The sequence below is a fragment of the Haliotis rufescens genome, unplaced genomic scaffold (genome assembly GCF_023055435.1).
Source record: "Haliotis rufescens isolate VD_foot unplaced genomic scaffold, xgHalRufe1.0.p SCAF_15, whole genome shotgun sequence".
NCBI lineage: Eukaryota > Metazoa > Mollusca > Gastropoda > Lepetellida > Haliotidae > Haliotis > Haliotis rufescens.
In genome coordinates this window covers 11,368,529-11,381,766 of record NW_025963835.1, presented here as the reverse complement: position 1 = coordinate 11,381,766, position 13,238 = coordinate 11,368,529, and the positions used below count along the sequence as shown (strand labels likewise).

Below are 13,238 nucleotides of genomic sequence, written 5' to 3'. Positions count from 1 at the left end.
GACGTTTCAATTTCTTTTAGCACTGTTAACCTAGGGTAAGACCTAATGGAGAAAACATATGGGGAAATATTGATGCAGTGCTTTGAGATTGGTGTGATTAAATGAGTAGGTGGGAGAAGAGACTCGAGACTCCAGAAGAAATGACAAAATTAATGTGGTGGGTTTTGAGGGCTGAGGATAGCTGTAGAAGCCTGAGTTGAGACGGAGACATAATCATGATAATGGAGGACTGAGACAAGATTCACGTAAGATGATCGAGTAAGACATATCGAAAGGATGTCTAGTCAGAGGCTCAGAGGGAAGGGACAGGTAGAAGCAAGGGAAGGGACGTGTAGAAGCGAGGGAAGGGACGTGTAGAAGCGAGGGAAGGAACGTGTAGAAGCGAGGGAAGGGACGTGTAGAAGCAAGGGAAGAGACGTGTAGAAGCGAGGGAAGGGATGGGTAGAAGCCAGGGAAGGGACGGGTAGAAGCGAGGGAAGGGACGTGTAGAAGCGAGGGAAGGGACGTGTAGAAGCAAGGGAAGGGACGGGTAGAAGCAAGGGAAGGGACGGGTAGAAGTGAGGGAAGGGACGGGTAGAAGTGAGGGAAGGGATGGGTAGAAGTGAGGGAATGGGTAGAAGTGAGGGAAGGGACAGGTAGAAGTGAGGGAAGGGACAGGTAGAAGTGAGGGAAGGGACGGGTAGAAGTGAGGGAAGGGACGGGTAGAAGTGAGGAAAGGGACAGGTAGAAGTGAGGGAAGGGACAGGTAGAAGCGAGGAAAGGGACGGGTAGAAGCGAGGAAAGGGACGGGTAGAAGTGAGGAAAGGGACGGGTAGAAGCGAGGAAAGGGACGGGTAGAAGTGAGGGAAGGGACAGGTAGAAGTGAGGAAAGGGACAGGTAGAAGTGAGGGAAGGGACGGGTAGAAGCGAGGAAAGGGACGGGTAGAAGCGAGGAAAGGGACGGGTAGAAGTGAGGGAAGGGACGGGTAGAAGTGAGGGAAGGGACGGGTAGAAGTGAGGGAAGGGACGGGTAGAAGTGAGGAAAGGGACAGGTAGAAGTGAGGGAAGGGACAGGTAGAAGTGAGGTAAGGGACAGGTAGAAGTGAGGGAAGGGACGGGTAGAAGTGAGGAAAGGGACAGGTAGAAGTGAGGGAAGGGACAGGTAGAAGCGAGGAAAGGGACGGGTAGAAGCGAGGAAAGGGACGGGTAGAAGTGAGGGAAGGGACGGGTAGAAGTGAGGGAAGGGACAGGTAGAAGTGAGGGAAGGGACGGGTAGAAGTGAGGGAAGGGACAGGTAGAAGCGAGGAAAGAGACAGGTAGAAGCGGGAAGGGGCGGGTAGAAGCGAGGGAAGGGACAGGTAGAAGCGAGGAAAGAGACAGGTAGAAGCGGGAAGGGATGGGCAGAAGTGAGGGAAGGGACAGGTAGGAGCAAGGGAAGTGACAGGTAGAAGCGGGAAGGGGCGGGTAGAAGCGAGGGAAGGGATGGGTAGAAGTGAGGGAAGGGATGGGTAGAAGTGAGGGAAGGGATTGGTAGAAGTGAGGGAAGGGACGGGTAGAAGTGAGGGTTTCAATAAGCTCCATCTCTGATGTGACTGCCATGATGTGGCAAGGTTCAGCTGCACTGTTTACGTGCCACCAAGTTTGCCCCAGTCTACAGACTTCATTGATTCCCCATACATGCCTGAGGGTTGCTTCATTGTGCAACCTTACATGTCAACAGCAGCTACTACAGCATGAATCAATTCACTCATACACGCAAGCTGTGGAGAATTATGTCACCCTTTGCTGGTACAATTTACCATGTTTACTGGAGTACGTCTTATAGAAAAAACTGACTTTAGAATCCATGCCTTAAAATGACATGTCACACCCAAATTTGTTGCAAATTGCATAACCCTGCCATGAAGAAGTGGACTAACATTCAAAGACAGTTTAATCAAATACAAATACTGCATTTAGCTGATTGTGAAAACTGAATACAACTTGCAATGTTAAAAATCCATGTGAATGTCAGGCCTTGTGTTCAACACCAGACTGCAATACACTTGCATGATATGTCCTAATAATTGTTAATCAAGATATCCATGGATTTATCAAAATAAGTGCCCCTAGCAGCCAAATTGGGAAACATCACTATTGTGTTCAAACTTTGGTTGTTTTTAGGTTCTTATTTTTCTAAATTCAGAGATATTTTACACTTGAAGTTTAATATTGAATTCAATGGAATAATGTTAAACTAACCATTAAAGCCTATTCCTAAATATTGGTCCTGTTATCAGTGACTACAAAGCCATAACAACACAAATTGGGAAATGTTTAATTCCAATTTGGAAAACTAACTGCTGAGGTAGGGCCTAAAATCAGCCTCTAATACAGCTCTAGATAAATCCCTGTTCATTAAGACATATCAACCAAATCATCTAATATCATTTAGATGGCTACTATACCATGCTATACATGAAAGCCTGTTAATTAATTCAGAGTACAGAACACTAACGCATCTAGACTTCACAATCATAATCCTAAACAATCTTCACAATGATTCTTCTATATTCCTGTTATCACTAAATCTTTCATGTACACCTCTAAGAAGACAAGTGTTTTTTCTCATTGCGGTGTGACTCTACATCACAGACAATTAGCGTCGTAAAGGTCACCAATGTACCAGAATAGTGCAGAGGAAATTACTTCATCCTTGGCCTGTAATGTGTGCAATTTCATCCTCTGCATTTGTCACTTTCAATTATTCCTACATAACACGCGTCATGTTGTCTTGAAGAGCCACTCATATCACACACACAGGCCAGTGTAGAACACATACATAAGTCTGACAACTCCAGGTTACTTCTCAAATGTAATTGTGGGCAAATTGTAATGTTTTAATTCTAGTTATAAAGTATAAAGGACATTATTATTTTTAAATAAATAACTTAAATAAAACTGCAAGTCTTTTGGACGACAACTTTTCAACATGTTGATAAAAAAATTCAAAAAACCTAACAAGTTGAGTTTGTTGTTGTATCTTTTATCAAATCATATCCAAAATAACGTTTTTATCCCAAAAAAACCTTATTGCATCATAATAATTACTGTGCATGACAAACAACTGAAAGGAATCTCAAAATGTTTAATAATTTGGGCCCTTGTATTTAATCCTTCTACTGCTCTTTGTGTCATCTTCTCTGACCTCTAACCAATATATACCTCATTACTCCTGTTTGCTGCAAACATACAAGTATTCAGAGACTGATATCGATATGGATCAAGTTTAGAACCAAGCCTTATCAATAGAGGGTATTGTGTTTCATATACTAATATTACTCATGTCTACTCTTCTATGTTCATTTGTTCAACCAACAGCTGCTCTGAAACCATCTCCTTATATTTCTGATACATCAAATTATCTTCAAACATACAATATCAATCATTCGTGTTCAGGAAAACGTATTTGGAAACATACTGACAAATAATGAAAGGTAACTTTACCATTATGCTGATAATTGATGCTAATCAAAATTGGTTATCACGGTTACTTAACACATTACAAATTGTAATCAACTCTTTTTTTAAAGCATACTTATATTAAAAATTTACTACAATGTTATTAACCATGTTGACAGTTGTCCATGTATTGTTTTTAAACACTTCAACACAGGAGTGTGATAAACACAAAGAACTTGGTGATAATCTGGCACAGTTAACAAAAAAATAGGTAATAAATCCTATATGATATTTATCATGTAAATGGTCTACACATATGGACAAATGTACAACCTAGTTGAACAGTAAAACTGTTCCTTATATATTGGCCATTAGCTGAACTGTGCAGAGAATACATGTGAAGGTATGTATGTGGATAGAGATTTATGCACAAGACACAAGTGTCATCCTTGCGAATTTTATATTACATATTTGTATTCAGTGTATCTACTATTGTGACATATACCTTGGACCCACCATGACGTCATTTTGAACGAGATGATAAAAAGAGAAATCCCAACAATGTACAACAAGCAGTGATATGATCTGTCTTCTCTAACACAACTGGAAACACCTCCCATCCTAAAACACAGAGTACCATTGACTGCAGCCAAAAGAACATTATTTACAGGCTTACGAATGTGTTTGTATATTGAGGACTCACTTGTAAGAGGCACCAATTCTTAAAAAAATCTATGCCAGAGAAAAGATTCATTTTGATTGGTCAGTTATTTTAAGCTCATGCAAATGAAACTGTTAGGTATGTGATGCGGTACATGGAGATGATGCCACTTCTGAAACAAAGCTATTGCAGCGAATGGGTCCAGGGTATTTATGGAGATATAATACCCTTGATAATCAAGGGTGGTAAAAAGGATGATTCTGAGGTTTTGTTGATGCCTACAGTTTATGAACAACACACTAACCATGGCACCCGGCCACGATGACCGTGGCAATCAGACAGGTCCCATATCGTAGCCCCCCAACACTTGTTAGGGGTGTCTTGTGACATCCTGCCAGGGGACAGAGACACCAGGACAAGGATTCACACAGTACTTTTCTGGCTTGTTGAGAGTCGAAGCTAGTCCCTTGACATAAATCTCCCCACATATCTGTTGTCATCAAACACTAAAACCACAGGCAGAAAACTACACTCAATGAATTCATGAATTTTTTTCACATCAGTCTTGTAGATCCAAGCTTCAGTTCCAAAGTAAAACCTATTCGCCTACAATGAGCCTGTCCCACTTTGAACCTAGAAGTTGAGGAAACAATACCTCAATCTCCAATACCAAGTCTAAAATGAGCTTTATCATTGTTAATCTCTCGCAAACTCACAAAAAGGAATGCTATGTAACAGTATGTGACAGTGGTTAAAGAAGTAATCGGCAGAGGAGGCTATGAACTGCTGTAATCAACTCACTTGCCTTAGCCGTTCATCAACCAACGAGCCCACATATTAATCACCAGACTAACTCATGTCTTGATCACCAGACTAGCCCATGTCTTGATCACCAGACTAGCCCATGTCTTGATCACCAGACTAGCCCATGTCTTGATCACCAGACTAGCCCATGTCTTGATCACCAAACTAACTCATGTCTTGATCACCAGACTAGCCCATGTCTTGATCACCAGACTAGCCCATGTCTTGATCACCAGACTAGCCCATGTCTTGATCACCAGACTAGCCCATGTCTTGATCACCTGACTAGCCCATGTCTTGATCACCAGACTAACCCATGTCTTGATCACCAGACTAGCCCATGTCTTGATCACCAGACTAGCCCATGTCTTGATCACCAGACTAACCCATGTCTTGATCACCGGACCCATGTCTTGATCACCAGACTAACCCATGTCTTGATCACCAGACTAACTCATGTCTTGATCACCAGACTAACCCATGTCTTGATCACCAGACTAACTCATGTCTTGATCACCAGACTAACTCATGTCTTGATCACCAGACTAACTCATGTCTTGATCACCAGACTAGCCCATGTCTTGATCACCAGACTAACCCATGTCTTGATCACCAGACTAACCCATGTCTTGATCACCAGACTAACCCATGTCTTGATCACCAGACTAACCCATGTCTTGATCACCAGACTAACTCATGTCTTGATCACCAGACTAGCCCATGTCTTGATCACCAGACTAGCCCATGTCTTGATCACCAGACTAACTCATGTCTTGATCACCAGACTAACTCATGTCTTGATCACCAGACTAGCCCTCTTTGTGACCTGTCTTAATTCCCGACCATGCACCATTGTTTCCAAACATTGTAGCCAAGCCATGCAAATATTATCTTCATGGCGCATTTTATAAAACAACTTTGGTTCATGGATGCACTGGCACAAAACATTCACAAGAGAATAAAATATAATTTTTCCCATTCCTCTTGAATCTAAAGTAAAAAATCAAAGTACCGGTAGGCCAGGAGGAGAGCGTAATAATCTGTTGATCAGACTTTAAAAGGGTTCATTCAATTTGCACTGTTGTTTATTTGACCATATTCACCTGATTACAATACTAATAAGAAGCAGTTTTCAAAAGGCAATTATCTCCTTTGCATCTTGACCACATACCCATCATGCACAACCGCTTGAGAAAACAATCTGGAAATAAGTATTGAAAAAGTCTCATTTTGTGGATGCTGCCCTGATGAACTATGAAAAATGTGGACTGATCAATGACGACCCTCTTCACTTCGTAACCTGCAGCCGCAGAGGTGTGACGTGTTCTGTTGACGCACAACACTGCATGCGGACAGACCAAGACAAAACAAGCTCCTGGTACAAGCACCACCGGAATACCACCTACTCCCATCGATGATGCCTCGAGCAGGTGACTAAGGGATGTGTTTATCAGACTGCCCAGCCTATTAGACCATCACATGGTCAACTACATACACCCCGGGGCAGAAAACAAGGCCAATAAACATGATAAACAGAACCCTAGTGAGAATTATCTTCACATTTCTCACGGCAAATTTAAATTAATTTGCAGATAAACCAATCCTTACCAAATCTTGTGAAAGTATTACATATTTGTAATTGTAGTAAGGTCAAAAGAGGCATATTATCGACATGATAAAGCATATATAAATGCATTAGCTCTTTAAGCATGTTAACAGAATGAACATCTAACTTTCCACAAGAGGCAGGAAAATTGTTAGGAGTAATATTTTTATTGCTAAAATAATGGGAATAAAATAATATAATTAAAGGATGAGGTATGAGAGACCTTTTTGGCCCCTGGAAACGGCAAATTGTGAAAACTTTAATATAACTGAGCTAGAAACTAGCCACTATATCAGTACACAAGTGGGGGATACAATGAGGGTGATTTTGTAGAAATTCAAAAGACAATCTGAGTGTGTGATGTTAGCAAGCCTGTGGCCCACAATGAATTGTCGTTACCTTTGTGTATATCAGAAAAACTGAGCAAAATCATTTTTAGAAAAATGTTTCCCAAAACCAGTTGAAATAAGTCCTATGCCAAAATCATTAGTTTCCCATTACAATAAAACAAATCTATTTCTCATTCACAAGAATCTTTTATGATTTCCAAAAGGGTTTTGTCAACCCATGATTAAATTCTGTCGAGTTCGTGACCTTGTCCTTTGAGGCTTGCGAATGTGCGATTCTTGATGTAAACGGATAGGATCGACAAAATCATGTGCTCCTGGTAGATCTTCACATGCTAACCCAATATAACACTCTGGGGTACTACCAGTTTACAAGTAACACTTACATAGTTTTAATTTCATACCTTTTCTTCCTGATTTTCTGTATATACATACAGATATTTCCAACAGAAATTGTGTATTGGGTCACAACATCTCAAGTGATTCCTAAATTGTGAGACCAGAGGCATTTTGTATCTTATTTCCTTGTCATCAATGGATGGGATTCCCATGCAGCATGACTGTTTGGTCAGATGTATATGGAGAATTTCATCAAGTACAAAATGAGTGAGTATGGTTTTACGCCCCTACTAGCAATATTAGAGCTGGGGACACCATTAATGGGCTTCACACATTGTATCCATGTGGGGAATCGAACCTGGGTCTTCAGCATGACCAGTGAATACTTTAACCACTAGGCTACCCCACCACCCCATTAAGCAAAGAAGGATTGGAGCACACAACACATCTTCATCTGTAAAATGATGTGAGGCGGGCGGGGATAAAAATATAAACACTGGTAATATATCATGGCCTAAAGGGGGATTCACAGACAAATAGGATTTGGGTTAACAATGTCTACTGCATACAAACCAATAAAAACCAGTAATAAGCACCTGACCGCAATAAGAATGCAAATATTGTATGTATATATATCCCATCTGATGGCTGATGGATAGAGACAGCTGACTGACAGCTAATTACTTATTCATTCACCGGTGTAATTAACATGTGTGAGTAATGATGACTATCATATTAGCACCAGCCGGCTCAGCAGTACACACCTCACCCTTGTGTTCATTCCGTCAGCAATTTTAACCTACCTCTATTGTCAACAGCAGAGAATCAATACACTTCCACCACACTGCACCTACTGAATTCCTAGCCCATGAGCACACAGATCTTGCAACAATGTCCCAGGCAGTCAGTGAGGGTGATGTTCTGATGTACACTGCTTTAAAGCTTGAGTGCCAATTTTAACCTTGTCACTTGTAACATGTAATAAGTGACCCAATTTTGAAAAAGAAATGGGTACACAAAATACTGAAGTGTCTTGGCCAAGGGCACAGGTAACATGTAACGGGGTGCGTACTCCCTGCACCCCTCTCTGGATCTGCAAGGTGACTGGGAAAGTTTGTTTGATTGGTAATTATCAACGGCCAGATTGACACCCATCATCAAATTTCAGATTAAAGAAAGAGGTTTAGGAATAACTATGCACTGACCTGAGACCAGTCTCCCTCTATACAATTCCCTAACCATACCTGATGAAGGAGTAAGTATATAGTCTGGAACATGTTCTACATAATAAGGAAATCAACATCCATGAATTCTATCTCTTATGTGTATCACTTCTAAATGGCGTTCAAAGACTTCATATCATGGCACACCAAGAATTGGCTTCATGTAGTGTATCGATGCGGGGAATTGAACCCTGTCATCCACAAGGCAAGTACTTCTAGGGTACCCATTTCATACCTAAATGACATGTATACAGATAACAATATAATTGCCGAAGAATTAACATAATTTGAATCTGTGTATTGTATACATATGACTGATGTCAATGAACAGTGATAGTTGTGTGAGGATGTTCTAATGGCATTCATTGTGCTTGTGAAAGCCACATACAATGATTGAGTGGACACACTGGCTTTACAATTTGTCTCGATTCTGTGTAATCGTACCCAGTTATTGCTATCACCTTGTTTGTGTGGTCCACACTTGATTATTTATGGGCTACTGTAGACACAAAGTGAAATACAGCTCGAATATTGCTGAAGTGTGCGATAAACAAACAGCTATTGTGTGATAAATATTTTTATATGCCAACTTTCGTAGAAAGGTATGAAATTTTCTACACAAACAAGCCAAATACACATCAATAATAACACGCATCAAAATAATAACAGTCTGCATAATGCACCTGCCGATGACCTTCCCGCTAGTCAACAGCTAATTCTTGTTGACGCTGACAAACAACATTCTCAACTCAACACCCATCCTCATGGCAAGTCAATACCTGATACAAGTGTCATTCCATGCCCAATACACGCTACCTACACAAACCAGCCCTGCTAATTGACTTGTCAATTGTTGAATATGCAACGGTAAGAGAAGCAGATAAGCTGAAGTCCCTGTTTCAAATGCTATAAAACACCTGAGCTGGCTGAACCAGCTGGCCGCATGTACATGAAGCTTCAGCACCATGGAATCAGCATAGCCATGTCAAGTTCACAACTGTGTAAACAGACTAAACTGTTTTGTAAACAAGGACAATTTCCAGGACTTGATATACAATTAACACAATTACTATTGAGTATGAACCAGCTGACTATACTATTGAAAAACAGTTCTATATGCCAGAGTTGAGAACACAACAGATATTCTATTTAACAAGTCAGAAAATGCTACAATACCGTAATACATTAGTGGGACAGTATGAAAGCCCTTAAGAATATTACCTTAATAATTTCACTTAACATAAATATTGTAAAATAATACTTGAAGAAATATCATTAAATATTTTTAAATGTCATGTATATCAGAAAATAACCACAAACAAATGTCAATGTTCTTTACAAAAGGTAAATTGATCATAAATCTATTTAAATGATTATTAATCACAATATTACAATTTGAAAAGAACAATGTCAGTGTGTCAGGTTCAACATAAAACTACTTTTCAATTGGGAATGGTAGATTGTTGACCAATTTGATACTTTATTCAATTTACATTTCCTTGAGTTTTCATTACTACTATTTACACACAAGTCTGTGATAGATGCTGTAGAAACACAGGTGAAAGTACCACTAGCAACACAAGCATCTTTTTTCTCTGCAGCAAACATAAAAAAACCATGTGCGGATGTCACTAATCATGTGACAAGCCCTGGTGTAGACTGATACAGGATTAGTGAAAAATGTGTGTTGTATGTAGGATGAGCTAAAAAGATTGATAAACAGAAATACTGTCGATGAGAAGAAACATTTAAGATTATCGATATGAAAAATGTGTCGTTGATATCTTATGTAAACGATTGTGATGAAATAAAGGTTTACTTTACCGAAGCATACCTGTTTTTGTCCATTGTCGAAGACGGAAAGCAGCTGATTTTGTTATATTTTAAATGTCCACAATGTAATCCATGCATAAACGTGTCACCACTCACCAGTGAGGTGAGTTGTTTTCTCTCTCAGCTTTTTGCTCAAAGTTACATCCCCGATATTTATCGATAATTGATGGATATTTAGTTAACGATTATTGACAATTATGATCTATATCGATAGCCAGCCCTAGTGATATGTGAGCTGAATCACTAACTAGTATCTGCTATGGACGCCCTGAGTCAAGGATGGGATATGTTGTTCAGTAAACATATCTAAAATGGTTGTTGGTTTTTTGTTTAACGCCACACTCGGCAATATTCCAGCTACACGGTGGCGGCCTGTAAATAATCAAGTCCAGTGATTGATATCATGAGCATCGATCCATGCAACTGGGATCGATGACATGCATCAACCAAGTCGGCAAGCCTGACCACAAAAAGAAATATGCAACATACACTGTACAGCATAACATAGCTTTGTATCACTGAATGATATTGTCATTAGAAAAAAACATATAAAGATAGGTAGGTACTTGTGGGGATTGGGCAACAAGGCCTGCTTTGGTATTAGCCCCAAAATCTATATTAGTTTAACACTAAGCTTGACCTTCATATTGTCTAAAACTTTTTACACAAGGTTATTTATGAATACTATAATCGCTATTTTCCTATCAAAGTTGATGTTCTAAAAGATGTTCAGCATTACAATAGGTCATACATCTCTTAAAATTGGTCAGAATTCTCCATGTATAATAGACAGATGGTATCATCATGAATTCTATGTTAATAGAAGGATGACTAATTATATATAATATATAACCATTACAGTAATCGGGAGAAAAAGGGCGATCCCAAATAATACCCATTACATGAAACAAATCAGTGAGAGAAAGTGCTCATTGTTACATACACTGTTTATGACAGTGATGAATATCCATTAAGCATGTTGAGTGAGCTGAATTTTAAACCTGGTTGATATAATCTTTATTACTGTTTGAATTTTGATTGTTGTAACTGTTTACACATTTCATAGTAATTACACCTCAAATGTACAACAATGTTTTGACTGCCACTGTTGTATAGCTGAACTTTTATGGTTTTATCACATATTTTCAGCTGTTCTAGAAAATGATCGAATTAGATAATGTGACTTGCAGATTAGGTCAGTTTTTGGCTGTCCTTTTGCTTAACCAGCAAACTGCAAAGGAGCTTGACACGGTTTCTACCGATTTATACTTGGAAAGGTGAAAAGCAGCAACCCAGACTGTGCAGGTAATATGACATGCATTCAGTATGGATGAACGGGTGTATATAAAAGGTAAAGCATGGCATGAAGACGATTATGGGCCTAGTTCACGACAGACGTCTAGAGTTGGGGGAAGAATGCAAATGGGAGATAATGTACTGCACAGGGCGAGTTATATTTAGCCACATGACACACTTCTCAGTTAGAACACGTTTAGCAGATTAGCCCAAATATTTGTGATACTTTCATCAACTATGAATACAATTTGAGAAAAACGGTACATGACTCGACTTTAGTACTGTGACAAGTGACTAAATATGATGAATCAGTGTACTTGATGAATCGGCCAAACCCACATTGCCCTTAGAATTAAGTGCATCATTTCACAACAAAGGCGAACCACGACAGCCCACTTGTGAAGCCAAACACAGCGTTTTACTAGCATATTTCGCCAGAATCGAACATACAGACACGCGAATATTGACTGTACATGCACGCTAGGTCGTTTTCACGTCCAGTTTCATTTATATTGTGTATGTAATAGGCGATTTTATGTGAACGTTTTACACAAAGAAGATCGACAATGGAATGTCACTAACTTACCATACAACACCAAACGCCCCGTATCCAATGGGTCTATCTGGTTGAGCGTCTTGGGCAGGAACCACTTGATAATATGGTACAGCCACTGCCGCTGCCAAAATCGCCCCTTGGGTGGGGGTTTGGGCCGGTCCCCCTTGGAAAGACATCATGTGTCGAGAGTTGTGTCGCTGCCCAACTACCGCCATTGCCTAAATCACCCAGCACTAGGCTGCCGAAAAATTATATGAATTGCAGGTTTTATCACGTATGCATGTCCAAAAGCGTGGTTTTCGGTTAGATGGAAGTCTCTCCTAGTCCTATGGAGAGTTTGGTGGCTATATGCGGGAGAAAACCAACAAAATAAACCGAAGAAGTGGAGAGCAACGGAGCACTGACTCACACGCCGAACCAGCGAAGCCAGCACACAAAGAGGGTCACGTGACCACGCGCTGCGTTCCCAAGATTCGCTACATCGAGGCTTCCTTTTGAGGCCCCTATTATTTTTGGCATTCCTTTGAATTTATGTAGGTAAATGATATCAAAGTAGACTGTGTCAACTTAATGACTGCATATTATTCTTATCGAGATATGAATAATCTCTATAACGTCATTATGATAAAATATTTATCTTTATTATCATAAATGAATCTGTCGGTATTTTTACAACTTCAAATGTATCTCACAACTTATAGAATCATAGAGACTTGAATGGAAAATTCAAATGGTGTATATTCAAACTACATATTTATAGGAGAATGATACCACATTTTTAACATTATTTACTAAAGTTGTTGAAGGGAGTATTGTTAGCGGATAAAGGCAACTTCGCTAATATGAAGTTATCAATAACTGAAATTAATTATACTTTATTTCATATGGACTATCTGGTTTCCACTGAGTGAGCATGCTTTAAGTTTGCGTTGTCATCATCATCATCATCATCATCATCATCATCATCATCATCATCATCATCATCATCATTTTCTCAACTGAAGGTTTGTTTTTATAATGAAGGAAAATTGTTAAAAAATGCCACTATGCATAAAATGTTAAAAAAGAAGAAATTCAAAAGTTACAAAAGCTCGTATTTTAATAATTTCTTTTGAACAATTTTATTTTCCACTTGATACTGTGTTATAACTAA

The 13,238-nt window shown here is 39.5% G+C and overlaps 1 protein-coding gene across 2 annotated transcripts in view; it reads right to left on the bottom strand.

Annotated features, from left to right (window-relative positions):
• LOC124110426 (serine/threonine-protein kinase NLK-like) overlaps nt 1-12,514 on the bottom strand; it is a 61,454-nt gene extending 48,940 nt beyond the window's left edge. For both annotated transcript variants that reach the window (XM_046469790.2, XM_046469791.2), the window contains exon 1: nt 12,116-12,514. In XM_046469790.2, coding sequence (XP_046325746.1) covers nt 12,116-12,300 — 185 coding nt within the window. In that variant the 5' untranslated portion in view covers nt 12,301-12,514. The remainder of the gene's footprint in view (nt 1-12,115) is intronic.
• Nucleotides 12,515-13,238: the final 724 nt, after the last annotated feature.